Source organism: Pseudochaenichthys georgianus, chromosome 6 (assembly GCF_902827115.2).
Source record: "Pseudochaenichthys georgianus chromosome 6, fPseGeo1.2, whole genome shotgun sequence".
NCBI lineage: Eukaryota > Metazoa > Chordata > Actinopteri > Perciformes > Channichthyidae > Pseudochaenichthys > Pseudochaenichthys georgianus.
The window spans coordinates 35,701,380-35,728,610 of record NC_047508.1 but is presented as its reverse complement, the minus strand read 5'-3'; the positions used below and the strand labels follow the sequence as shown (position 1 = coordinate 35,728,610).

Sequence of the window (27,231 nt, the reverse complement as noted above, 5' to 3'; positions counted from 1 at the left end):
CACACACACACACACACACACACACACACACACACACACACACACACCACATTTTCCACAAGTGAGTTGTTCTTCAAGATGGGGCAGTTATGAGTTAGTCAACATCATTTAGACAGGGATATTGTCTAAATTAATTTTAGACAATACCCCTGCCTTTTTGGTTGATTTCTTTGTTGTTGAGCTCTTTGTATCTTTAGGTGTTGACTGTTGATGACAATCACACCAACTATTGCTGTAGAGTTGTAGCTTTATCACACAGTATGGAGATGGTGCTGTCAGAGTTTCCTAGCTTTATCATCCTCTGGGTTGTTGTCAGCGGGCTGTTTGCTGGCTGTTTGCTGGCTGTTTGCAGGCTGTTTGCTGGCTGGCTGTTTGCTGTCTGTTTGCAGGCTGTTTGCTGGCTAGCTGTTTGCTGGCTGTTTGCTGGCTGGCTGGCTGTTTGTTGGCTGTTTGCTGGCTGGCTGTTTGCTGTCTGTTTGCTGTCTGTTTGCAGGCTGTTTGCTGGCTGGCTGTTTGCTGGCTGTTTGCTGGCTGGCTGTTTGCTGGCTGTTTGCTGGCTGTTTTCAGGCTGTTTGCTGGCTGGCTGTTTGCTGTCTGTTTGCAGGCTGTTTGCTGGCTGGCTGTTTGCTGGCTGTTTGCTGGCTGTTTGTTGTCTGATTGCAGGCTGTTTGTTGTCTGATTGCAGGCTGTTTGCAGGCTGTTTGCTGGCTGTTTGCAGGCTGTTTGCAGGCTGGCTGTTTGCTGGCTGTTTGCTGTCTGTTTTCAGGCTGTTTGCTGGCTGTTTGCAGGCTGTTTGCTGGCTGGCTGTTTGCTAGCTGTTTGCAGGCTGTTTGCTGGCTGGCTGTTTGTTGGCTGTTTGCAGGCTGTTTGCTGGCTGGCTGTTTGCTGGCTGTTTGCAGGCTGTTTGCTGGCTGTTTGCTGGCTGTTTGCTGTCTGTTTGCAGGCTGTGTGCTGGCTGTTTGATGGCTGTTTTATGTCTGTTTGCAGGCTGTTTGCAGGCTGTTTGCTGGCTGTTTGCTGGCAGTCTGTTTGCTGTCTGTTTGCAGGCTGTTTGCTGGCTGTTTGCTGTAGGCTGTTTGCTGGCTGTTTTATGTCTGTTTGCGGGCTGTTTGCGGGCTGTTTGCTGGCAGTCTGTTTGCTGTCTGTTTGCTGTCTGTTTGCTGTCTGTTTGAAGGCTGTTTGCAGGCTGTTTGCAGGCTGTTTGCTGGCTGTTTGCTGGCTGGCTGTTTGCTGGCTGTTTGCAGGCTGTTTGTTGGCTGGCTGTTTGCTGGCTGTTTGCTGGCTGGCTGTTTGCTGGCTGGCTGTTTGCTGGCTGTTTGTTTGCAGGCTGTTTGCTGGCTGGTTGTTTGCTGTCTGTTTGCTGTCTGTTTTCAGGCTGTTTTCTGGCTGTTTTCTGGCTGTTTGCAGGCTGTTTGCTGGCTGGCTGTTTGCTGGCTGTTTGCAGGCTGTTTGCTGGCTGGCTGTTTGTTGGCTGTTTGCTGGCTGGCTGTTTGCTGGCTGGCTGTTTGCTGGCTGTTTGTAGGCTGTTTGCTGGCTGTTTGCTGGCTGTTTGCAGGCTGTTTGCTGGCTGTTTGCTGTCTGTTTGCAGGCTGTGTGCTGGCTGTTTGCTGGCTGTTTTATGTCTGTTTTCAGGCTGTTTGCTGGCAGTCTGTTTGCTGTCTGTTTGCAGGCTGTTTGCTGGCTGTTTGCTGGCTGTTTGCAGGCTGGCTGTTTGCTGTCTGTTTGCAGGCTGTTTGCTGGCTGTTTGCTGGCTGTTTGCAGGCTGTTTGCTGGCTGTTTGCTGGCTGTTTGCTGTCTGTTTTCAGGCTGTTTGCAGGATGTTTGCTGGCTGTTTGCAGGCTGTTTGCTGGCAGTCTGTTTGCTGTCTGTTTGCAGGCTGTTTGCTGGCTGTTTGCAGGCTGTTTGCTGACTGTTTGCTGGCAGTCTGTTTGCTGTCTGTTTGCAGGCTGTTTGCTGGCCGTTTGCTGGCTGTTTTCTGTCTGATTGCGGGCTGTTTGCGGGCTGTTTGCTGGCAGTCTGTTTGCTGTCTGTTTGCTGTCTGTTTGCAGGCTGTTTGCAGGCTGTTTGCTGGCTGTTTTCAGGCTGTTTGCTGGCTGTTTGCTGGCAGTCTGTTTGCTGTCTGTTTGCTGGCTGGCTGTTTTCTGGCTGTTTGCTGTCTGTTTGCTGGCTGTTTGCTGTCTGTTTGTTGGCTGGCTGTTTGCAGGCTGTTTGCTGGCTGGCTGTTTGCTGGCTGTTTGCTGTCTGGCTGTTTGCTGTCTGTTTGCTGGCTGGCTGTTTGCTGTCTGTTTGCTGGCTGTTTGCTGTCTGTTTGCTGGCTGTTTTCAGGCTGTTTGCTGGCTGGCTGTTTTCAGGCTGTTTGCTGGCTGGCTGTTTGCTGGCTGTTTGCTGTCTGGCTGTTTGCTGTCTGTTTGCTGGCTGGCTGTTTGCTGGCTGTTTGCAGGCTGTGTGCAGGCTGTTTGCTGTCTGTTTGCTGTCTGTGTGCAGGCTGTTTGCTGTCTGTTTGCTGGCTGTTTGCTGGCTGTTTGCTGTCTGTTTGCTGGCTGGCTGTTTGCTGTCTGTTTGCAGGCTGTTTTCTGTCTGTTTGCTGTCTGTTTGCTGGCTGTTTGCTGTCTGTTTGCTGTCTGTTTGCTGGCTGGCTGGCTGCTTGCTGGCTGTCTGTTTGCTGGCTGTCTGTTTGCTGGCTGTTTGCTGGCTGTTTGCTGTTTGCTGACTGTTTGCTGGCTGTTTGCTGTCTGTTTGCCTTCTGTTTGCTGTCTGTTTGCTGTTTGCTGGATGTCAGCTGGATGTTTGCTGGATGTTTGCTGGCTGGCTGTTTGCTGGCTGTTTGCTGGCTGCTGCTACAGCACTCTGGAGGCCAGCCTCTCCCCAACAGCTGCTTCTCATTAAGATTTCATCCTCCCTCTCTCGCTGTGTCCCTCCATCCCTCTGTCCAGCCAAAAAGCTAACACCATGACATCACCATCCCTTGCTTGTTCTTCCCCAAACTGCTCTCTTTTTTCTCTCCGTCATTTCGAAATACCTAAAAAGGGCAAAGTTGCTCGCGGCCCACACTCCATGTGCTGATAGCTGTGAAATGCAGTCACACAGAATTCAGAAGGCAACCAAAGAGAGGCAGCCCCCTAACCGCTTCTCATCCTTTTACAGAAAGTAGAGAACACGATAGCTCAAAATGGGAATAATACACTGCGAAGGGAAGATTATTTATTTTGTTCTTTTTCTTTCCGCAGCCACGCTGAGTTGAGGACCCTAACCCTGGAAGATGTGGCTCACATGTGCCAAAGCCCTGCCTGCAATCAATTTAACGCACCACTGCACATTTAGCCTGCTCTTTCTGGAATGGCAAACTTGGCTGCTTTTTTCCTCCCCACCGTCTTTCACTCTTTATTTCTCCCTTTCATTCTCTCTCTTTCATTCCCATTCTGTCATGGCGTTGCAGGAAAAAGTTGGATGGAGGAGGGAGTGATGGTGGGGCACTGTTTTTAATCCTTTCAACCTCTCGTTCCCTTTCATACTTGTATATGCACCGTGTCTTACCTTCTGCAGACCTGGAGCAGAAACTATTTATGTGAAACCAATTCTTTTTTAGCACTTCGGGGTTGACAGATCCGACAAAGTGTTTGGTTTGAGTGATATGGGGATTTCACAATGACCGACATTCTGACTGGCCCCTGAAAAAGTAGAATAGGAAGGGTTGATGGTAAAGGAAAGGATGTATGGTGAGGAAGAGTTAAGGAGAGGGACGGGCAAACAAACAAAGGACTTTTATCTGGGCTCGGCAGTCTCTCCCTCTCTCTTTTTTCTCTCCGTTTCTGTCTCTGTGTCCTGTTCAGGGCCCCTGTTGCTTTCCCAAGCTGATTTCATAGCCAGGTCTTGGATATGAGCCAAACAGGCCAAATCCATGACTATGTGTGTGTATCTGTGTGTGTATGTGATTGACAGCCAGAAACAGCTTTACAATCCTAGAAGCCTCACTCATTGAATTTATCAATTTCCTTGCATGCCATGTTGACCTTTCTCTCGTCTCCTTCTTTGTATCTCCCTACTTCACAGACATTACTTGTCCACCCTTATCTTCCCGTTCTGTATCCAACCCCAGACCACAGGGATCTGCACTGTATGAAGTACAGTGGTACAGATGCGTATCAGCCGGCCTTCAGGGGCACACGCACAAATATACAGAACATGTACCAGCTATCCTGCTTCCCAGTGTCCTGTCCAAATGTAATGATAGTCCTCCTGCCCTGCTGAGCTGTGTCCTCTTGCCCCTCCACGTCTCCCCCCCCCATTGTTAGCAGAGGATGGATGTGAGACAGCATAGAAACTGGGTTAGCAACAGAACCAGACAGGAACTGACGGGGGATACCGCAAACAATGCACATGTATTTTTTCTTATCAATCTATGCTTAATATAACACATTGTTGTAATTCTAAAGTCACGCATATGGCACTTCTTGTTATTGTGGTTGTCGCTTATGACTGAGACTCTGATGGCCTGGGTGTCTACATTGTATCCCGCTGAGAGCTGGAAGAATGGGTCACAATATTATCTCAGAAAATGTATAAACAAACCTTAATTATAACAAGGGCCACAGAGGAAGCCACTATGGATGTAATTATGGTGCACAGACACAACCAAGAGACAGTATGCTACAGCATTTAGGAGGTTTCTTATCCATGAAATGAATAGTTATTGTCTTTGTTTGTTTGTGTTTGCGCACACAAACTGACAGGAAGTGTGGGGAGACTTGCAGGAAGTTGGATTAAGACTGACTGGCTGTGCCTCCTGAAATTAAGTCATCACACTTTTTGCAAGGCAAGTTTTCTTGCTTAAGAACTCGCCCCGTACAGTACGAGCTTGAGTATGTGGTTGATAAATGAGACAGCCTACTACCACAAGGTCAGAAAAGCAGGAAAAGGAAGGGAAGCGCCATACGAACTCAGCGAAATCCTCCAAACAAAGTCTTTCTCACTCGCTCCACCTGTCAGAGTTTACAAATGACCATCCCGTAACTGTTTAACCATAGGCTTTTAAAGAGAGGTCTCCCTTTTTCCTTTGGAGTTTGTGGCTTCCATTCCACATTCCACTGACTGCAAATGGTGCGACTTGCAAGCTAATGATGCCCTAAAGTCTTCAAAGTGATAAGCCCTTCTAGAAATACAAGTTTGGAGGGGGAGCCTTTGACACCGTTGGCCTGATAAGAGGTGGACATGAAGTGGATAATTGAAAAAGATAGGAGGAGTTTTTTTAAAGCTGGACTGACCTAGTGGAAAATTGGAAATTAATTCTTCCATCTCAACAATTGCTCTTACCGTTCGCCAACCAATACAAAGAGGCCTTAACTAGCTCAATGGAGAGAAGAGAAGCCTATGTACCAGGGAAAAGGACACAATCATCACAATGAGAAGAGAGACAGAAGTGGAGGAGGAGGATGGATCTGTCTTGGAGGCAGAGCAAACAAATCTCTCTCTATCCCCCCATCTGGGTGAGGGTGTCGTGTTACGTCTCTTTGCAGAGTCGGAGCATCTGTCCAGAGACTCCCACAGACACGTCAGCTCCTCCTCCCCACAGACAGAGAGCTCCCATCGGCAGAGACCCTGACTCATCCCCAGTCTGCTCCCAATTACCCCGCTGGCTCCACAGACCAGTGTCCGTGCCAACACATCCCACTGCCGGCTTTTAACCAGCTCTCACTTCGGTCTACACCACCACATCCAATAGGGCTTCTGTGAAATTTGGTATTTGCAGCTGAAACACTACACTAGCTACAGCGACATCTAGGGATTAAGTGATGCTAAATGGCTTATTTGAAAATGTGTTGCTACTTACTGCGCTGTCATATTATATTCCTTATATCGATGATGTTTTAAACCGTGTAAAGCACAGGCTAAAGGGATGGAGGACGTCAATCAGTAAGTAGCTCAAACAAACTAACACTTTTGATCCCAAATCCCCCCAAAACAACTATTGGATGGATAGTTATGAACATTTCTACGGATATCTGTTCTCTATTCAATGCTTTAGTGACTGGTTGGTCCAATGGTGAAAAAACCGTATTGCCTTTCTAGTCGTCCGGTCAAGCATTACTTACACGACATGTCAACATTCACATGATTTATTCTAACAACTTTGATGATCCCCGACTATTCCTATAGTGCCATCATGAAGTTGTAATTTTTGGTTTTGAGTGTAATGTCTGGAAACTATTAGATGAATAGCTCTTCATTTCCAAATAAGAATTATAAGCATGCTTACACACTAAATGACAATGTTGAAGATATTTACCGGTCAAAATTGAGTAGAAGAATGAACCCCGATTCAAGAAAGACTGCTATCCCTTTAATTTGTTCTGTATTCTGCTGCCTTCCTTCCAAAGACAAATTAGCGCACACCACTGGCTCATCTGGCAGCACGAAACAAGACCTTGGTGTAAATGCACCTGCGGTTGGAGCACTGTGCCGCAAGCATAAATCAACACTGACAGAGTAAGTAAGGCCATTGACGGTAAAACTTGCCAAACAAAAGAAGCTATGGAGCTCTTCCTGGCATTGAGCCTCGCTGCTTGGCAGACTGTGATTAATTTCAATGTATGAGGTAATTCATAAACAGCCCCAGGTAATATGCCAGGTGACACACACACACACACACACACACACACACACACACACACACACACACACACACACACACACACACACACACACACACACACACACACACACACACACACACACACACACACACACACACACACACACACACACACACACACACACACACACACACACACCTTCTGTCGTCTGCAGCCAAAGCTGTATTTTGTTTCATTGTGCCGGTTAACACAGGAGACAGACATGGCATGTCGTACACCTCAGACAATACCTGTCTCTGCTGCTAACAACTCCCAAAGTGCCTGGGTCTTACACTTGAGGAAGTGTCATTGAATACACCATCATTCACAGGGAAAAAGGCTCCCAACAGCGAGCAGTATTTACAGCATCCGATATGACATTGTGCTGAAAGACAATGTGGGATTTTGGAGCCTAATGGTTAAACCTTTTCTCTGTAAAACAGGCTCAGCCACAGTTTGTGTGCAGCATGGAGTGGACCTACAGATCCTTTCAACAATAACCTGCCTTCTTCAGCACACTGACATTATTCTCTGGGCCCCGGATCAGATTTCTCCTCCAAGCCACAGTCTCTGAGCTGAGCTCCAAGCCCAAATCCTCTCCTCTCTTCCTCCTTCCTGTTTCCTCCCCTTCACTTTTAAGGGTTCCGCATGAAAATTCCCAGCAGAGCTCCCCCGTCCCATCCCTGCTCCCCTGCTCCTCTGCATGCCTGCACAGAAACACATTTTTATAATTCACCCGCCAATCCCCGGGGGAGCCAAGCAAGGCGAGAGCTTGGGAAAGTGCTCTTCCGGAGTGTAAACTCCAGAGTCAGAGTCAGAGCCGACGTCTTTGACCTCCACACACCCTGTGACCGGCAACTGAGGCTGAGCCAAGAGCGCCAGTGGACACAAAAAGTGAGTGAAATGGAGAGGGGTGTTTAGCACCGCTACAGCAAGCCAAACTAAACTGATCCAAAGGTGTGCGTTTCCAATCTCCTCAGGACAAGTTGTACTCTACACGGCAAATATACTCTGTAGTTGAAATGTATGTAGTAAATCAGAGCAACTTCAACACGCTTGTTGGTTTGTTATTTTGGCATTCTTTAATTGTGTCTCCATATCATGTTGTACTTTCACTAGGTGTTCATTTCATTAACAGTGTACATTTAATAAAATGGCATTAGGAACGTGTACCAAGTTACCAGAGTACGGTATTTTACTTAGCCTAAACAAATATTTCAGAAAATGCAAAAAGTGAAGAAAATATAACAAAGCGAATATATAACATTTAGCTACATTTTTATCTGGGTAACGTTACTGAGCCTATTTATATCCAAACTACACATCTCTACAAAGCTAAAAAGGACTGATGTAGACTAACATCAATCAAAGTCAATACAACTTGAGGCTATACTGTACTGTCGGGATGATGAGATTATTACAACCCCCTTCACACCGGAGACAGACAAAGAGAAAACTACTACTTTCCCGGCTCTAGAGCTTAACAAGACAGTGATTAGATATGATTTGGTGTGATCAAAGCTCCTCCGTGTCTGCACTGTGTCTGCACTATCTACTCATTAAGTTGTTAGACTTGGATGAACCTCCAGACAATGTTTTAATTCTCATTATAGAGCGGATCCCTAAATTGACAGGTAAACAAAACTCTTCTCATTCTCAGTCATTGCTGCAAGCGAAATACGAAAAGAAGTAGAATGATGATGATTGAAAGGTCATTGCTCTTAGAGTTTTTCCATCTCAAATATTAAACACACGCAGTATATAACCAAACTAACAAAGCATGCAATAACCTTTTTCTTTCTTTTCCTTGGAATGCTCATTATAACATGGCAGCCGGAGCCTGAATCAACGAGCTGTGGAGCCACATTAGAGTTAGACTTTGAACCCAGATGGACGCATTCCTTTCCAGACAGCAGCTTTCCCCAAATACAAGTTCGTTTTCCAGGCTGGTGATGCCCAAACGAATGGTAAATGCATGTTCATGTCAGTAAATGTTCAAGCATCTGTCTGTGGGCATGTGTTTGTCTCCATATGTTTGTGCATTTTCTGCTCTATATTTCCACTTCTGTGTTTGAGTCTGGCTGTGCTGTGTGTGTGTTCTGTAGTTGTGTGTGTGTTTGGGTTCGTGCAACTAACGCACGCTGCCAGTGGGCACGATCTGCAAAGCCAAGCCAAGATGGAGACCCGGGACTTCTGGATAGTCTTGATAAGCATTGGTTTTCTGTGATGATTTTATAACTGTATAGCTGCCTCTGCCACGGAGACTGAACTCTGCTAAATATCCATAATCGATACTGTACTCTGTGCAAAGACACTGATTCTGCCTGCCGTGTCATCGATATTGTCCCAATTAGAGTCGCTGAAACACTTTTCTTTGAAGCCATGGTTAAATTACTTTTCAATACCAAAACAGACACTTAGCAGAGTAATACTTCCAGACAGAGAAACAAGTGAAAGGCTGTAAGACAAAGAGTGTGTTCATACATGTGTGTAAGGGTTAAGGGAGCGTCTAATGAAAAAAAACATGGCCGGATGCCAACTGGATGAGTGCTTCCAGTATCAAGTGTGATGGTATGCATATGTACGTATGAGCGTTAGTATGACACTAATAAGGACAGGGTTATGGGTGTTTAAGATGGTATGCATTATCAATGTATCTGTATGTGTGATTGTGAGGAGGGGGTTGGGGGTCTTTTTGATCATGACTTAATCCATGGCCATATACCAACATCACAGATAATGCGTCCCACACCATATCTTTGAAACAGGAGGAATTCTTTCACCGTCACCACAGGACACATTCTTTCAGAGCGCGTCACCGTGGTGACAGCAGCAGCTCGGGGGCGGCAGGAGATTGGCCCGGTGGGGTCTTTAAGTTGCGGGCCACCCCCGCAGAGGGCCTGTCAAAAGCCAGTTCCTGTAAGAGGAGGGGTACACAGGCTGTAACCTCCTAAAGGCCTGCTGTCACTTCGCTGAGCAGAAAAGAATAGGGAAGACAGATGTCACTGGCTGCATCCGCTAACACACACTCACACACACAAACACAAACACAAACACAAACACAAACACAAACACAAACACACACACACACACACACACACACACACACACACACACACACACCACACACACACACACACACACACACACACACACACACACACCACACACACACACACACACACACACACACACACACACCCACACACACACACACACACACTCACACACATAAAACAACCATGCAACCCAGGACAGAAATCAAATAGAAAATGTAAACCGTGACAAATCAGAAATGTTATCATATTGTCAAATGACAACAGTCACATAAATGCAGACTTGTCAACATATAGGCTACGTATACACACTTACACACTAATGTACCCAAAAACACACACACAAAAAAGAGCACACACACACACTTATTGTACATTGAATGTAAATTAAGTCTGAATGTGAACAGGTATCAAATAGTTAACGCTCTTTCAAATGAAGGCCATAGAGACTGTGAAGCTAAACACTGTGGACGAGTTTGCACTCGTGACTCAAACCAATCATCAAGACTTTTCTCCCCTTCAGCTAATTCCAAGAAAGAAAGAGAGAGCTGATTCAGTTGTGAGAGATGACAGACTGAGTCATGATGCTCAACATCTGGTGTTTTCAAGAGTTGTCCTTTTTCTTTTTTAAACATGCCTGCTAATAAGTAAAACACTTCTTGTGCTGCATGTGTTGATATGCCAGGTTGTGTTTATGCTAAAACAATCTTGAGTCCCAGAGAGGGGAAGGAGAGATGGGCATTGGGTGAGAGTGCTATAAATATCAGGATGTCAATATTTTGATGGTGAAAAGAGCAAAATATGCAATTAGAGAAAATGCCTTGAGAAGAAATAAGTGTGTGTGTTTGAGAAATGAATCACTCGATGAGGAGACTATGAGTGTTGATTTTCTGAGTGGCGAACACAAAGTACACTATTCTTTCTACCACAGTGCACATTGTCTTGCACGGCAGTCATGCAGACAGTTAGCCTCAGAATGCTACTCAGAATGTAAACAACTGACCCAAACTGACAGACCTCTGTGTGTGTGTGTGTGTAAAAGTAACACATACACACACAATGGCTCCAAACCAGAGCCCCTTTACAAGATTGCAGCCCACTCATTACTACCTTGCTGCCTAGCAGACAGACTCTGTCTTTATCTCCAACTCTATAAACCTTCTCCTCACAGCGCCGGAGAGTCAGCCTGTCTCAATTCAATAAACTCCCAACTTTACCCCGTTAAGTAAATAAAACGCCAGGACAGACCGAAACAGGAGAGCAGAGGAATGTTGATTTGTGGCCGTAAAACTCCTACTGATGTGCTGAATCTGCTCATTTATGCCAATATGAAAAATAAAACGGAATCTAAGAGGCTGTGCTTTCTGCACTACTCACCTAAATCCCTGACCTAAATCAAGGAGCACTTTAACTGATGTTACTATCAAGCAAATTAAATCAAATGTTCCAGTCCTGTTCTCGGGTTTTAATGATTGCTTAGCTGGCTGAACTAAAAGGCCTGAGGACGCCGCTGAGATGGATTATGTTGGCTGGTTGATAACCATCTCTTAAGGGTCATTGCTTATAGAGCAGACATTCCTGCTGCACTGTGCTATGACATGCAACAGAGCATCAGTTATCTCACATGGAGTGATATGGCTGAGTCACTACACACGGATACTGTAAATGGATCTGAAATAAACCACTGGTGGCACTGTAGAGCGATACCAGACGATGGAAACGGCCCTATATTGTTTGTATCTCGAGTCCATATTTATTAATGGGAAGGGTCAAGAAAAAGACTGCTAAAGTAATCCTTGTTTCTTGCAGTTCCCTCTCTTGTAAGTTTCAAAATATTTGTATAGGATAGGAAAACATTCAATATCCTTGGTAGGCCTTAAGAGTGCATTGTGCAGAAGCAAAATCATGTTTGTTTATAGGAAAAGTCCACATGGTACATTTACCAAGTCAATATGTCAATATCCTTGTACATGTTTTTCTCTTTGAACATAGCAACTCATTTCAAGTTACAATCAAACAGCAAATCACCTGACTCACCATTTATATGTTTTGAAGGTGTCTTTATTAGGGATTGTTCATTGTTGCGGTCATTACAGCTGCTTCCTCTAAACACTTGGCAAACAGTGTGTTTCATTCATTCATCTTTGAAAAAGACAGAATTTGCAGGTAGTGCTGTTTGTGTCTCTGTTACGCCTCTGTTGCTCTCACCTTATAATTATTGTCCAGCATTTCTATATCCCAAACAAACTGTTGTTACTGAAAATTCAAAACACATCACTTCCTGTACATCCGCACATTTACAAGCTCACAATGCAGAAGGTCAAATGAAAATGTTAAACCTGCCACTAACGGTGAAACACTCATATCTTAGACAGCCATTTAAGATTAATATTATTCTTTCAAATTCCCAACTGGCATTACATTTGTGTGTTCAAAAACGTTAGGGAGAGGTACAATGTAGAACTTTCAAACCAGCTGCACAGTTTCAATCCTGCCTGATCATGAATCTGCAAACAAACATGTTCAACTAATCCTGGAAAAGCTGACTTTATGGAGCCACCTGAACTCCCCTGTCCTCCCTGGGGAGCTCTCCACCCCTGCCTGCCTCCTCACAACAATACAGGCTCTGGGACTGAATGAAGAGGTGCCTTTGTTCACAGGGAAGAATGCTCATCTCACTTATCCTGTCCTCTTTACTCTCTCTCAGAGCCGGTTTGGAATGTGACGGTCTTAGTGTGCACGCTAACTCCTTTCAACGCTCACAAAACTATCTTCTACACTTTGTTTTCATTTAATAAGCAGATGAGGGCTGACAGCCATTGAGTTAGCTTCAGATGTGTCAGTGAGGTACAGATGGATCTCTTGTGGGCAGCAGTAATGGACCGGGTGCAGACAGTTTGAGACTGGCTACTTGAGCAACACTCAGGCATACTTTAACTGGAGCCAAAGCAATCCAGAATGAAACAAGGCTCAAATAAACACAGACAAAACCACAACCTGACATTTACCATCCATAATACTTGGACGTATATTTAGTTCATGGACACACAAGCATGATGACACATTCAAGGTCACACGCAAGCATGGACATGGAAGTTGATGCACAAGCATGAAGATGGATCCTAAAGCAGTGATTGTCAGACTGAGCCGATCACTGTGGCTGAGTGTATTCTATGCTTTAACTGATCAAAGAGTATATTGACTCAATCACTATGTGCTCAATCAATTGTATAGAAAGAAATACAACTTTACTGACTGTTATTGAGGAAACATTATTTAAAAAAAAAAGACATTCAAACACACATCACACACCGACACTCTTGCTCTGCACATTACCTTTCTGAGCTGGGTGAGCCCTGATGAAGTGCTCGTGGAGTAGTTTCTCATTTTGCGTAACCTGACCCCGCAGAAGGTAGCATCCACTTGCATGGTTCCTTTCCTTCCGAGTAGCTTTCCTTTATCCCCCTCTCTCACTTTGCAGAGCCCCTCTCTGTAGCTCCCACATAAACACACAGAGAGAAAGACTCCGAGTGCAGCTCCAAGCGCACAACAAGTTTGAAAAAGCCACAAAAGTCAAGGGAAATCCCTCCTCCCGTCCAGCCTCCGGGGTTCAACTGTTTACAGCTTCTCCTCCACTCTCAGCTCTCACACTCACTCATTCGGACTCCTATCTCTGAATGACGCTGGCTCCTTCCCTTTCTTTCTCCCCTTCTCAAACTTTTCCCACCCCCCTCTCTTCCTCCCTCCTTCCCTCTCTCTCTCTCTCTCTCTCTCTCTCTCTCTCTCTCTCTCTCCTCTCTCTCTCTCTCTCTCTCTCTCTCTCTCCTCCCTCTCCATTTTCCATCATCACCCCCCTCTCCACATTCACTCCCACCCACCTAAACCCCCCACCGCTGAACTAATCTGCAGCTGGCCGGCCGATTGGAGCCCTAGTTGCCGGGGAAACAGAGTGTCCTGCTAAAAAAAAGAAAGAGGAATGGAGCAGGAAGGGGCAAAGCAGAACACAACTGAAGACATAAATAACAGCTTCCTTGGGGAACCAATTAAAGATGCCCAATCTCTTCCTCTCTCAATGAGGGGAACAAATGTTCATCTGTTTTATCTCTGGAAGACTTTGTGTACTGGTTCACATGTGCCATGCAACAGCAACAACAACAACAACAACAACAACAACAACAACAACAAATAGAAGTAGTGTAGCAGTGGTGTGTGCTGCGTGTGGTGAGAGTGAATGTTCTCACACACAAAGTGGTTTGGCAGTGTTTGGCTTGATTACCGCCGACCTCTGCTCAGACAAACCGAGGAGTTAAGCTCAACGTCGGCCCAGAGTAACTCAATGCCTCTGTGGAGAGAGAGGAGGGAAAGAAGTGAGAGAACGAGCAGGAAACAGGCTGGACATGCATACTGATGACCAGTGTGATTAATAATTAACCTGTTCAACCCCACAGACCCTCTTTGACGAGTACATTAATACAAATGTACGTTTATGGTCAGCTTTCAAAGCATATTATAATCTTTGAATGAAAAATATATTATACTGATTTATAAAGACAGACTTTTCCTATTTGATGGTCATTCAAGTGACATTCTGGATTTTAATATATCGCCAAATAACATTGTGATACAGAATCTTTGGTTAAGTAAGGGCACAATATTACATACTGTATGGAAATTAGAGATTTAACTGATTTGTTCATTTTATCGATCTGTCCACCTAGAAAAAAAACCCGCCAATTTTATTAACTGCGTATTATTTAATGTTATTTTTACAAAATATCCCCAAGTTGTGGTGTAGCTTTCCGTAGTTTAACAATGAATCATAGTGAAAAATATGATCCGTTTACTATGTGTATCCAAATACGCAAACTAAAGTACACAAGGAGTACAAAATCACTTCCCCTCCTGGCTCCCCCCCCCTTCACCTCACAGCCCCTGTCCCACTTCTCCCCTGTGACCCCCATGCAACTGTCCAACTTCATGACTGGAATTAACTCCACCTGCACACTTGACCCAATGCCCTCCAAATTTGTTAAAGAGAGCCTCCCTGCCATCTCCCAACTCATCGCCACCATCATTAACTCCTCCCTCAGATCTGGATCAGTTCCCCCCTCTCTCAAACTGGCTGCTGTCACACCCATTCTCAAAAGACCTGGACTCACACCTGACATCATGTCCAACTTCCGGCCCATCTTAAATCTCCCCTTTCTGTCAAAAATACTTGAACGTGTCGTTGCCTCACAACTTAAAGCCCACCTCAGCTCCAATGATCTCTTTGAGCCATTTCAATCCGGTTTCCGATCAAAACACAGCACAGAAACAGCTCTTCTGAAAATCGCAAACGACCTCCTCCTCTCCTCTGAATCCGGCAACCTGAACATCCTCATCCTCCTCGACCTCACCGCAGCATTCGACACCATCAACCACACCATCCTGCTGTCCCTCCTCGAATCATCACTCAACATCACTGACACTGCGCTCTCCTGGCTGAAATCCTACCTCGCAGACAGACATCAGTTTATCAATATCAACAACTGCACCTCCTCCACTACTCTTCTGTCCCAAGGCTCCCCTTGGCAAAATAATTCGTCGCCACAACCTTCAATTTCACTGCTACGCCGATGACATCCAACTTTATATCTCAGCAAAAACCATCACCCCCACAACACACTCCACTCTCACCAACTGTCCCTCAGAAATAAAAGCATGGATGCAAACAAACTATCTCCAACTGCCAAATCAGACATCATCATCATCGGCCCCCCATCCCGTATCAAAGACACCCAGAATTTCAACGTAACCATTGACAGCCACACTCTATCTCCCCCCCCTCACATCCGCAACCTCGGAGTCATCTTCGACAGTCAGTCAAATTCAACCACCACATCGATCACATCACCAGGACCGCCTTTTTCCACCTCAAAAACATTGCCCGTCTCCGCCCATCACTCTCCTCCTCTGCTGCTGAAACCCTGATTCATGCATTCATCACTTCACGACTCGACTACTGCAATAGCATCCTCTATGTCCATCCAACCTCCTCAATAAACTCCAACATATCCAGAACTCTGCTGCCCGCCTCCTCACCCACACCCACTCCCGAGACCACATCACTCCCGTCCTCCAGAATCTCCACTGGCTCCCCGTCTGTCAAAGAATCAACTTCAAAGTCCTCTTCATTACTCACAAAGCCCTCAACAATCAGCCCCCCCCCCCCCCCCCCCTACCTCACAGACCTGCTGCACCACCACACCCCTTCCCGCTGCCTCCGCTCATCAGAAGCCAACCTCCTATCCATCCCCACCCGCATCAATCACCGGACCTGGGGGGACAGAGCCTTCTCCGTCGCTGCCCCCTCCCTCTGGAACTCACTCCCACAACCCATCAGAGACTGCACTGACCTCACCACCTTAAAAAAACTCAACTCTTCAATCTGGCTTTTAATGTGTGATTGTTTTTGGATTATTTGACTTTAACTTTAACTATATATTTATTTGTTGTTCCTTTATTTTATTTTATCTTCACTATATATGTAAAGCGTCTTTGAGCACCTGTAAAAGCGCTAACAAATTAAATCTATTATTATTATTAAAAGAATCCCTCTAAACAGAAAAAGTATATTTCAAATTGCTGTACTGTAATTAGTTTCTTTCAAGGCAAGGCAAGGCAAGTTTATTTATATAGCACCTTTCAACACAAGGCAATTGAAAGTGCTTTACAAAAAATGAAAGACATTAAGAAAATGGCAAACACTAAAAGTAAAAGAAAACTTGCACACAGCAGAGACAAATATGTGCATGAAAACTATAGGAGCACAAAAGACTGGGTATCAGAGTATTGTTTACTCTACAGATGTGCCATACAGCTCAATATCTCTATAGCAATGCACCCACATTCCTCTAGTCATCTCAGCCTTCATAAAGTGTCTAACAACATCACCTCTGCAGAGCAACCATTCTGCTGACCTCTGAGCCCAAACCCTGACCTCTCCTTTGAAATGCAAGGGAGATCTAAAAAAGCCTGGCTTGTCCATCAATAGCTGTGGGGGGAACAGGGCGGGAGGTGGGGGCTGGTAACATCTGTTTGGCGTTTATCCCAACTTATTGTGTTGCAGAGTCCTCTATCAGGGCTACAGATGGGACCCTGGGAGTGCACCGGGCCCACTGTCCAGGGGACTCACACCGTGACAGGGAACATGGCGGGGACCAGTTCTCAGTCCCTGACGGAGCATGCTGGGCTGATTGCAAGATCTCTGGTTTAAGCAAGGAGGAAATGACAATGAAATCAAGCCCAGGGTGTGTTTTGTTCCCTGCCTCCTCCTTTCCTTCATGACCTAAAAACAAAGGTTGCCAGCCATAACAATACTCAAAAAATAATACAGCGCTGAAGTCATCTTTCAGCAATTATGTTCAGGAAAACATGGAGTATCCTATCAGGAAGTGCCATGTATTGTCACTTCCATTCCAAGGCAACATGCTTTTAACTCTCAGTGGCATTAGCTCACAACTGACCTACAGCTAAAAAAAGGTGTTGTTGATTTACTTTGTATACTTATATCATATACATGGTTGCTATAATTGTACAGCCTACTTGTGTCCTTATGGCCCATTTTCTTTATGTTATATGCTTGTGCATCTTTTAAAACTGAAACCATTGATCAAATAATACAATTGTTAAGTATTCATTTCATTCATTGGTGCTTAAATGCTGCTTTTGTGTCTGTGTAATTGTCAGAGGAAACCAGCCATTAAAATGTCACATTTGGCTTTAAGAAATTGTAATGGCCAAGTAATTTATCAATGAATCAAGAAAATACTGGATAATAAAAACAAGAAGACTTAATTTCCCCAAGAATCCATGTATCTACCGTCTAATTGTTTCCCTTTATTAAACACGTTAACGGAAGAGCGTCTGAGAGGCGTTTTTGCTTTTTGCTTTTTACCTTACCAAGGCCCATTCCCAAACCGCCCCCTACACCCTACCCCTCCGATTGCGCGTTCACGCGGAGGGTCCGCCATATTGAGGGCTGTTCCAAAGCAACGAGTGTGGAGGGGGAGTGGGCTATCAAGCCCTCAAACAGCGAGTCTGCAGCGGTGCTGACTTGAGACCGGTCTCTACCTGACCGGAGTCACGCTGTGTGTGTCCGTCAGGAAACACGCTGTTTACAAGTAGTTCCAGCAAACATCCACTGATAAACTGCGATGTTAACAACCTCATGATAACCTCATATGTTTTTAACTTAGGATCATACCTGTGTTTAGTCGGAGGGGTAGGGGTAGGGTGTAGGGGGCGGTTTGGGAATGGGCCTTAATCACTTCAGCTTGTTTTTTTCACTACTTGTTTTTTCAAATCAGCTGCTCTTCATTATTCCTGCTATACCTATTTGACGAGTGATATCCTACAAATATTTGTTACCACAAGTTCTTAAGGAAACTGACACTGTTGGACTTGGTTCTAGTTTGACTTCTACCAGAAATAAAATGAAGTAGGCCTACTTTTACTGTGTACTTTGTGAGTAATCCTCTGTCAGAGTCCCCTCCATAGTAGGCTATAATGCATGTTTTCTGCTGTCTTTGATGAATGATAAAAATATAATTTTACCATTAGTTCTTAATGAAATTGATACTGTTTGACTTTGTATTAGCCTACTACTAACAATACATTGAAGTACTTTTACTGTGTATTTTTTGAGAAATACTCTGTCAAAGTCCCCTGCTGAGAACAAAATCAAGCCACTTCTGTTAAGTTTGATGAGGGAATTCTTTTTTGTTGCCATTAGTTCTTCGTGAGATTGATCCTGTTGGACTCAGTACTAGTGAAACTACCCCCACAAGTACTAGGAAGTACTTACTGTGTACTTTTCCAACAATCCTCTGTTAATGTCCCCTCCTGAGAACCAGAATGCATGTTTCTCTGCTATTTTGAGCGTTAAAAAACCTTTCTTCATGAGATATTGTTGGACAGAGTATTTTAAGAGGATATGGTAGACATGATATCAGCAATATTTCCAGTCAGTACTCTGGCAGCAGCATTTTACACCTTGAAAAGTCTTTAGAGTCTGGCCTGGATAGTTGGTCTATACTTCAGCACACTGACACACTCTGTCACTCTGGTTGGCTTCTTGTGAAGCTGCTGTCTTTTAATATATAATTATTTCTTAGCCACTAGTTCATTCCTCGCAGATTCTTCAGTCTCATCAGCCTCATGCTTCCATCAGTCCCAGTCAACGCCTCCAGCACTCTTCCAGTGTCTGACTCCATATGATATTGTCCTGATGCTGTAAGGGGGATGCCCCATGATCACAATATGACCCTCTAGTCTAGAGTCTGAGCGCCAAGGACCTCATATTATGTCTGTCATTAATGTTAAATCACCCATTATAACAATTTGCTTTCCTTTTTCTCTTCTCTTAACTGAATAGCCCTGTCTTTAAGTATAATACATGTGTAAAGTCCTTTTCCTGCACCATTTTAAGGCTTCAAAAACAGGCATTTTTACTGTATGTGTTTGGAGAAATTACACAATCAATGGCCCAGAATTGTACTTTATAAACTCTGAATCTTGTGGTGCTTGAAAAAATACACACTGGCTAAGCCGGTCAGGATACATTATGTCTTTTTTGGAGCCCTTTTTTGCAATATTTATTAAAATGTCAGTTATTTAAACAAACCACTATCTGAGGATAATACAAGCAACCATTAAACACCCTTTACTAGAGCCATGGAAGCCCATGAAGAATTTATCCTTTCACAAATCTTTTCAACTGCTGTAAGTTAGGGCACTCTGTGCAGAACATTTTAAATATTCTTCATTTGCAGTATTTTTTTTAAAAAGTGTTCAGAAAGACTGCATCAATTATATGATATATAATATCAATATTTGTATTAACTAACCAAAGTCAATTTAAATAGCGGGCAAACATGGGTTAATTGTCATGCATCTGGTGTTTCATATAATTTACGTTCAATTTCAACTATTTTAGGCAGAAAAACGTTTATTGACTAAAACTTTTTTAATAATTTACTATAATTTCGAAAGGTTTTTGTGAAAAATCATTTCAAAAGTAAATTTCATTTTATATTTAAATTTGAAATGTTTGCACAGAACATTATTAATTTATACATTTTTATGAATTGTTTTAAATTATGAATCAATTTATTTTATTGTATTTCCTTGAGGCTGGGGAAGATATCCAGCATGTAGTTCAACATTCAAATGTTCTAATGCAAGTAAGTATAAATATAACATGGAAAAGGAAATAAAATACGTTTCATAGGAGGATGTGGATGTATTTTTCTCTCACCTTGTAATTACACAATCAAACCATCTATAATTTAGATATGGCCTTCACTCACAAAACATTTTTTGTTGAATTTGACACATTTTTCGAAGCTCTATTGACTGACATGCAATGACTGGGACTGATGGAAGAATCGAGGAATGAACTAGCGGCTGAGAAATAATTAGCCTATATTAAAAGACAGCAGCTTCATAAGAAGCCAACCAGAGTGACAGAGTGTGTCAGTGTGCAGAAGGATAGACCAGCTACCCAGGCCAGACTCTATAGACTTTCCAAGGGGTAAAGATGCTGCTGCCAGAGTACTGACTGGAAATATTGCTGATATCAAGTCTACCATCCTCTTAAAAATACTCAGTCTAACAATATCAGTCTCATGAAGAAAGGTTTTTTTTAACGCTTATTAAAAATAGCAGAGAAACATGCATTCTGGTTCTCAGGAGGGAACATTGACAGAGGATTACTCACAAAGTAGGCTACACAGTAAAAGTAGGCCTACTTCATTTTATTTCTGGTAGAAGTCAAACTAGAACCGAGTCCAACAGTGTCAGTTTCCTTAAGAACTTGAGGTAACAAATATGTGTATCACTCATTGAATATAGCAGGAACAATGAAGAGCAGCTGATTTGAAAAAACAAACTCGAGAGGCGGCGGAGTGACCGCAGTGCAGAACCGCATATAGTTTAAATCTCCTAACAATGTTGTCCATTTTACAGAGGCTTATTATATTTACAGCCCTTAATAACATCCATTTTCTGGGCTCAATATGTGTCTTGGCCATTTTCGTTGTGATCGCTAAATTCCCCTTGTTTATAATAATCACCGGTCCTTCAGCAGGATACTGTAGTGATTCAAAGTGTGATTTTAGCAAACGAGTGCTTTTGTTTTGAAATCACTTCCGTGAGTTTCGCCCCGCCCCTCGTTCCAAGGAAACAAAATAAAATAAACAACATAGGCCCCGGTTGCGTTCGGATAGTTTAAAAATCAGCTCCTAAGTTCTAACCCTATCTCCTATTCCTTGACCTCTGAGTGAAACGTCACGGGGTTAAGGGATAGTGGACAGGAGAATTCAAAAGGACTTAGGAGAAGAGACTGCGGTGCTTTAGAGAATCCGACTGCACTTTCACGATCCAACGTGTTTATGATGCGCCAGCGGACGTCATTGTGTGCGTCTGCTGCTGTGGGGAAATTATGGAAACTACAGTTTTCTATACAGCGGACTACAACATGGATGTTCAATAAGAACGAGGGACTTCTGTAAACTCATCTAGAGACTGCTCCGTGCTCTGATGCTGTTGTTTTATGCTTTATGAACGTGGACAACAGAGAAACATATTCTTCATGACCAAAGTTGGAATTGAAATAAAAAAGGAAAGTGAAACTTATGCTCATCACTGTCATAGTATTGTTAACTGATTACAAGGGGAGTTGTCATATATATGTTACGGCATGTTTACGACAGTTACAGTAAGTGGGGGTGGCAGGAGAACCACCGGAGGCAGCAATAAAGAGTCCTGTTAAATAACCAACTGTTCCGTTGTCTGTTAATATCCAAGATATTACATGGTGTCAGAAGTGGTCGAGGATGGCAAAGTTTCAACCACCAGAGAGTTTTTGTTTCGAGAAACCCGCCGAATGGTCAGACTGGAAGAAACGGTTTACACGGTACAGGACAGCTACTAAGTTGGACAAAGAAGAAGGTCCAGTTCAAGTAAGCACGCTGGTATATGCGCTCGGGAAGGAAGCAGAGAACATTCTCAGCTCTTTTACCTACGGGGAAGAGGAAAATGAGTCGCAGTATGATGTTGTACTCGCGAAATTTGACGCATATTTCATCCCGAGACGCAACGTTATACATGAACGGGCATGTTTCAACCAGAGAGTGCAGCGCGCGGGAGAGCGCGCAGAGACATTCATCCGCGCACTATATGAGCTGTCGGAACATTGCAACTTCGGAACGGCTCGTGAGGAAAACATAAGAGACAGAATCGTGGTGGGAATTCTAGACAAGGATCTGTCTCAGAGGCTACAGCTGATCCCTAACCTCACTCTGGAGATGACGGTACAAGAGGCGCGTCAATCAGAGGAGGTAAAAGCTCAAGTTAACCAGCAGGGAGAGCGGGCTTACGTCGTGCAGGAAGTAGCACAACGGCATAGCAGAGGTGCAACACAGAAGTGGCGGCATCCACAGAGAGAGAGGCGCCAAGAGAGAGAGAGTGAGAATGACCACAGGAAGTGCTGGCGGTGCGGCAAAATGCCACACAGCCAGCAGGATGACTGCCCAGCAAGGAGGTCTACTTGCAATAATTGTGGGAAAAGTGGACACTGGGAAAGGGTGTGCAAGAGCAAGCAGGTGAGAGAAGTGACTGAGGGTGAGGGATCAGAAGATGGACAGTATTATTATCTGGGCTCAGTTAATAGCATGCCTCACAATGATAATGAATGGACAGTCACATTAGAGATTGGCAGCTCACCTGTAGAATTTAAAATAGATACTGGAGCCGATTGTAGTATCATAAGTGAAACTGTGTACAAAACACTGGAGCCAAAAAGGGTTCTACAGAGGCCAAAGAAGGTGCTGAGTGGTCCCGGGGGTGGATTGAACTGTTTAGGGCAGTTTATAACTCAGACCAGCTACAAGTGGAAAACATACACATGCAGGCTCTATGTCATTAGAGGGCAGAGTGTGAATAACCTACTCAGCAGGCCAGTAGCTGTAGCTATGGGGTTAGTAAAGCGAGTGGGCGAGGTCAACACCAGTGAACAGGAGTTTGGCTTACTGAAAACACAGCCTGTGAAGATAGCTCTAAAGGACAATAACCAGCCCTATGCAGTATGCACAGCACGCCGGGTCCCCATACCGCTCCTGGGTGCAGTGAAAGAGGAGTTGGAGAGGATGGAAGCCAACGACATCATTGAAGCCGTGACTGACCCAACAGAGTGGTGCGCACCCATGGTGCCAGTCCAGAAAAAGTCTGGAAAAACACGCATCTGTGTGGACTTAAAGAAGCTTAATAAGGCTGTCAAAAGGGAGAGATTCATCTTGCCGACATCAGAGGGGATGATAGCTCAGCTCAGCGGCTCCACCGTCTTCTCGTCACTTGACGCAGCGTCAGGGTTCTGGCAGATCCCACTGGACAAAGACAGCCAGAGGTTGACCACCTTCATCACGCCGTACGGAAGGTACTGTTTTAAACGTCTTCCCTTTGGGATAAGCAGCGCACCTGAGATATTTCAGAGGAAGATGGTAGAGACGCTGGAAGGGCTGGATGGCGTTGCCGTCTACATGGACGACATCATCATCCATGGCAGCAACACCAGCGAACATGATGAGCGGCTGCAGAAGGTTCTGGATCGGCTGGAGTCTGCAGGCCTGAAGCTGAACAATGAGAAGTGTGTGCTGAGAAAGAAGGAGCTGCACTTCCTGGGTCAGGTGATCAACAAAGATGGTGTACGACCCGACCCGGCCAAAGTGTCTGCAGTCAGAAAACTTGAACCACCAGAAAACGTGCAGGAACTAAAGAGAGCACTTGGCATGATCAACTACCTGGGGAACTATATTCCAGACCTCGCCACAGTGGGCCAGCCACTGTATGCACTGTTAAAAGCAGACTCGGTGTGGATGTGGGGTCCGGCGCAACAAGCAGCCTTTGAGCGAGTTAAAGAGCTCCTCACAACGTCACCTACCCTGGTGTACTATGATGTTACCAGGAGCACAGTGGTCTCAGCAGACGCAAGCAGTTATGGGATAGGCGGTGTCCTGCTGCAGCTCCATGGTGAGGACTGGAGACCGGTAGCATACTGTTCAAGGCGACTGAGCGACGCTGAAACCAGGTACGCTCAGATAGAGAAGGAGTGCCTGGCGAGCGTGTGGGCGTGTGAGAGGTTTCAGATGTATCTCTACGGCCTACCAGCATTCAAACTGATTACGGATCACAAACCCCTCATCCCACTGATGAACTCCAGGGATCTCGACAATGTGCCACTCCGCTGCCAGCGACTCCTCATGCGGTTGATGAGGTTCAACCCGGAGGCTGAGTATGCGCCGGGGAAAACCCTGGTGGTGGCAGACACACTGTCCAGGAGCCCACAGGAAGACAAGGAGCTCAGTAGAGACACAGACGTGGAGTGTTACGTAGCAGCTGTGATGAGCAGCATTCCAGCATCGCCGAAAAAGATAGACAGCATCCGCACGGAGACGGCAGCGGACGAGCAGCTCCAAGAAGTGATCAGGTACATACAAGCGGGGTGGCCTGAACACCTAGCACACATAAACACCTGTGTTAGGGAGTACTTTCCTGTTAGGAACGAACTGTCTATGCATGATGGGGTAGTGACCAGAGGGAGTAGAATAGTGATACCAGGGAGATTGAGGTCAGAGATACTAGAACGCATACATGAGGGCCATCAAGGTCTTAACAAGTGCAGAGATAGGGCCAACACTTCGGTGTGGTGGCCTGGCATAGCCACACAGATCACACACAAAGTCGAGAACTGCATGTACTGTCGTGAGCAGAGGAGAGCACAGAACAGAGAGCCTCTCCTGTCAACACCTCTCCCAGACAGGCCGTGGAAGAGAATTGGCATAGATTTATGTGAACATGAGAGAGAGAGTTACCTAGTCATAGCTGACTACTACTCTAGATACCTGGAGATACTCCACATGCCTACCACGACTAGTGCACATGTGATCTTGAAGCTGAAAGCCACGTTTGCCCGGCACGGAATACCGGAGCATGTTGTCAGTGACAACGGACCGCAGTTCAGCAGCGATGTCTTAAGAGGCTTTGCCTGTGACATGGACTTTACGCACACAACCTCTAGTCCCCACAACCCACAAGGAAACGGTTATGCTGAACGTGCGGTCCAAACGGCAAAGGGGATTCTGAGACAAAAGGACCCCCTACTTGCTTTAATGGTTTACCGTTCTTCTCCACACAGCAGTACGGGTGTCAGTCCGGCAGAGCTCCTAATGGGCAGGAAAATCAGGACGACGCTGCCCACTCTGGCCAAGAACCTGCAACCAAAGTGGCCGAGCAGACATCACATCAGAGCTCGAGATGCTGCGGAGAAGAGCAAACAGGCCTTCTACTATAACAAGCGCCATGGCGTGAGAGAGCTCACACCACTGCAGCGAGGAGACCATGTTCTCACCAGACTGGACAATCAAAAGACCTGGTCCACACCTGCAGTAGTGGCAGGTGAGAGTGTTACACAGAGGTCTTATCTCATCGAGACGGAGCAGGGTGCTCTGTACAGACGTAACCGTCGACATCTCCAAGCGGTGCCCGTCGCGGGGCCTCCAGCGAACAACGACACAAATCCCAGGAATAACACACCAGACATTCAGATGAGCCCAGAACATGGCTCGCCTGGTCCAACAAGGAACACTGATTGACTGATCCAAACCAGGTCTGGTAGACCTGTTAGACCTGTGCAGAGACTTGACCTGTGAGGGGACAGTTCAATAACAAAAAAAAAAGGGTGTTGTTATTGTAAAAAAAAAAAGAGAAAAAAAGGAGAGATGTCATCGTTATTGATGTGTTGATATTGTTAAAGAAAGATATCTAAGTTATTGATATGTGTTATATTGTTAAAAGGGAAAAAGGGAGATGTCATAGTATTGTTAACTGACTACAAGGGGAGTTGTCATATATACCTTACGGCATGTTTACGACAGTTACAGTAAGTGGGGGTGGCAGGAGAACCACCGGAGGCAGCAATAAAGAGTCCTGTTAAATAACCAACTGTTCCGTTGTCTGTTAATATCCAAGATATTACAATCACCCTCTCCCTCCGGTCTACATTAATACAAATGATCCTAATACGTATGATTGTATGAACTATGAAAATATCTTAAAATAAATACAAATGTATTTATTATAAACGTTAGTCCTTAACATCTATCACTGTGTATCACCATTCAAACATCTTTTAAAAGTTGAACAAACCCCACAGCTCAGTAAACACTGTGAAATGTTGACTTTATTTGATAATTTCAGTAAAAACAAACGTTCATATTTCTCTTTTTGATTATAATACTGATGAACGTTCAAAACAAAGCACTTTGGCAACTTACCACATACGTTTTAAAATGCTTAATAAGCACCGTAACTTTCATGATATAATTTCTCCGTCATAATCGGTTGTTTTCCTGAACAGCCGACTGTTGAGTGACGGTGAATGCTGCGGCTGCAATGCATTGTGGGGCAGCATTTTCTCCTCTCCTTTCGTCAAGGGAGGTCCAGTGGTTCCTAAGCTAAAGGAAGTTATAAAGGAAGTTTGAAACCTCCTTTCCTTTCATTTGTAGAATTGGAACGGCACTTAATATGGCTGCCACTGACGTACTTCCGGGTCATTTCACTTGGTTAGGAAGGTTCCTAAGCTAAATGGACTATTGGAACGCAACCAAGGAAACCACGAGAAGCAGGGAAATTAGTTTTAAGAGCAATGGGACGTCCTTTCCTCCGGAGCGTCACGTGAAGCGACGTCCGTTTGTGATGACGCTGCACAGCTGACCGTCTGACAGCAGCCAGCTCTGTCCCCGTTATTTCCACACACCCCCCCGCCTCTGTTAGTACACATTTACTGACACAAACATTTGTATCATCTGTTGCAGACCCAAATAAATAAAATAAAATAAGAACTCATTCTCAAAAAGATAAACGCCATTCTTAAAATGTATAAACGAACAATAGTTTGATTAATATTGATTAGAGTGCACAAAAGAAATAAAAGAATTGAGAGAAGAAAAAGAGATATATTATCTATCAAAACCCAGTTAGATTAACATTCATTGGATTGCACACTTTGTTTGTTTGTGTGGATATGTAGCACATTAACATTGTAATAGCACGTAATGACTGACTGAATGGAAATGACAATAAATGAAAATGTAAAACGAAAAAAGCGATCATGAAAATGTTTCCAACAAATGAATGAAATAATTTTTGACCACTTTGTTGTTCAGATATATCACATATTTGTAACTAAATGATACATGAATTGAAACAAAACACGGTATAAACTGAGGAGTGACTCTCGTGAGGTTCATTTATTTTCTTCACTCCGCTGGGAAACTGCTCTCATGTCAAGAAGCATGAGATCAGTGCATGCACTGCATCGTCCAATCAGTGAGCGATACACAGTAAGGGGGCGGGGCGAGTATCTGAGGATTTCATCGGAGGATGGACTGGTGGTTTCTCGATTATCGCTCCTCCATTATCGCTCCTCGATCCTCCGGCAGAAATAA

The 27,231-nt window shown here is 44.6% G+C and overlaps 1 protein-coding gene across 2 annotated transcripts in view; it reads right to left on the bottom strand.

Annotated features, from left to right (window-relative positions):
- LOC117447737 (DENN domain-containing protein 2A) overlaps nucleotides 1–26,134 on the bottom strand; it is a 54,464-nt gene extending 28,330 nt beyond the window's left edge. Inside the window, exon 1 of one of the 2 annotated variants that reach the window (XM_071203568.1) lies at nucleotides 26,066–26,134. In XM_071203568.1, coding sequence (XP_071059669.1) covers nucleotides 26,066–26,100 — 35 coding nt within the window. In that variant the 5' untranslated portion in view covers nucleotides 26,101–26,134. Of the gene's footprint in view, nucleotides 1–13,021; nucleotides 13,414–26,065 lie in introns of those variants that run through there. The other variant, XM_034084605.2, reaches the window with a different exon arrangement.
- Nucleotides 26,135–27,231: the final 1,097 nt, after the last annotated feature.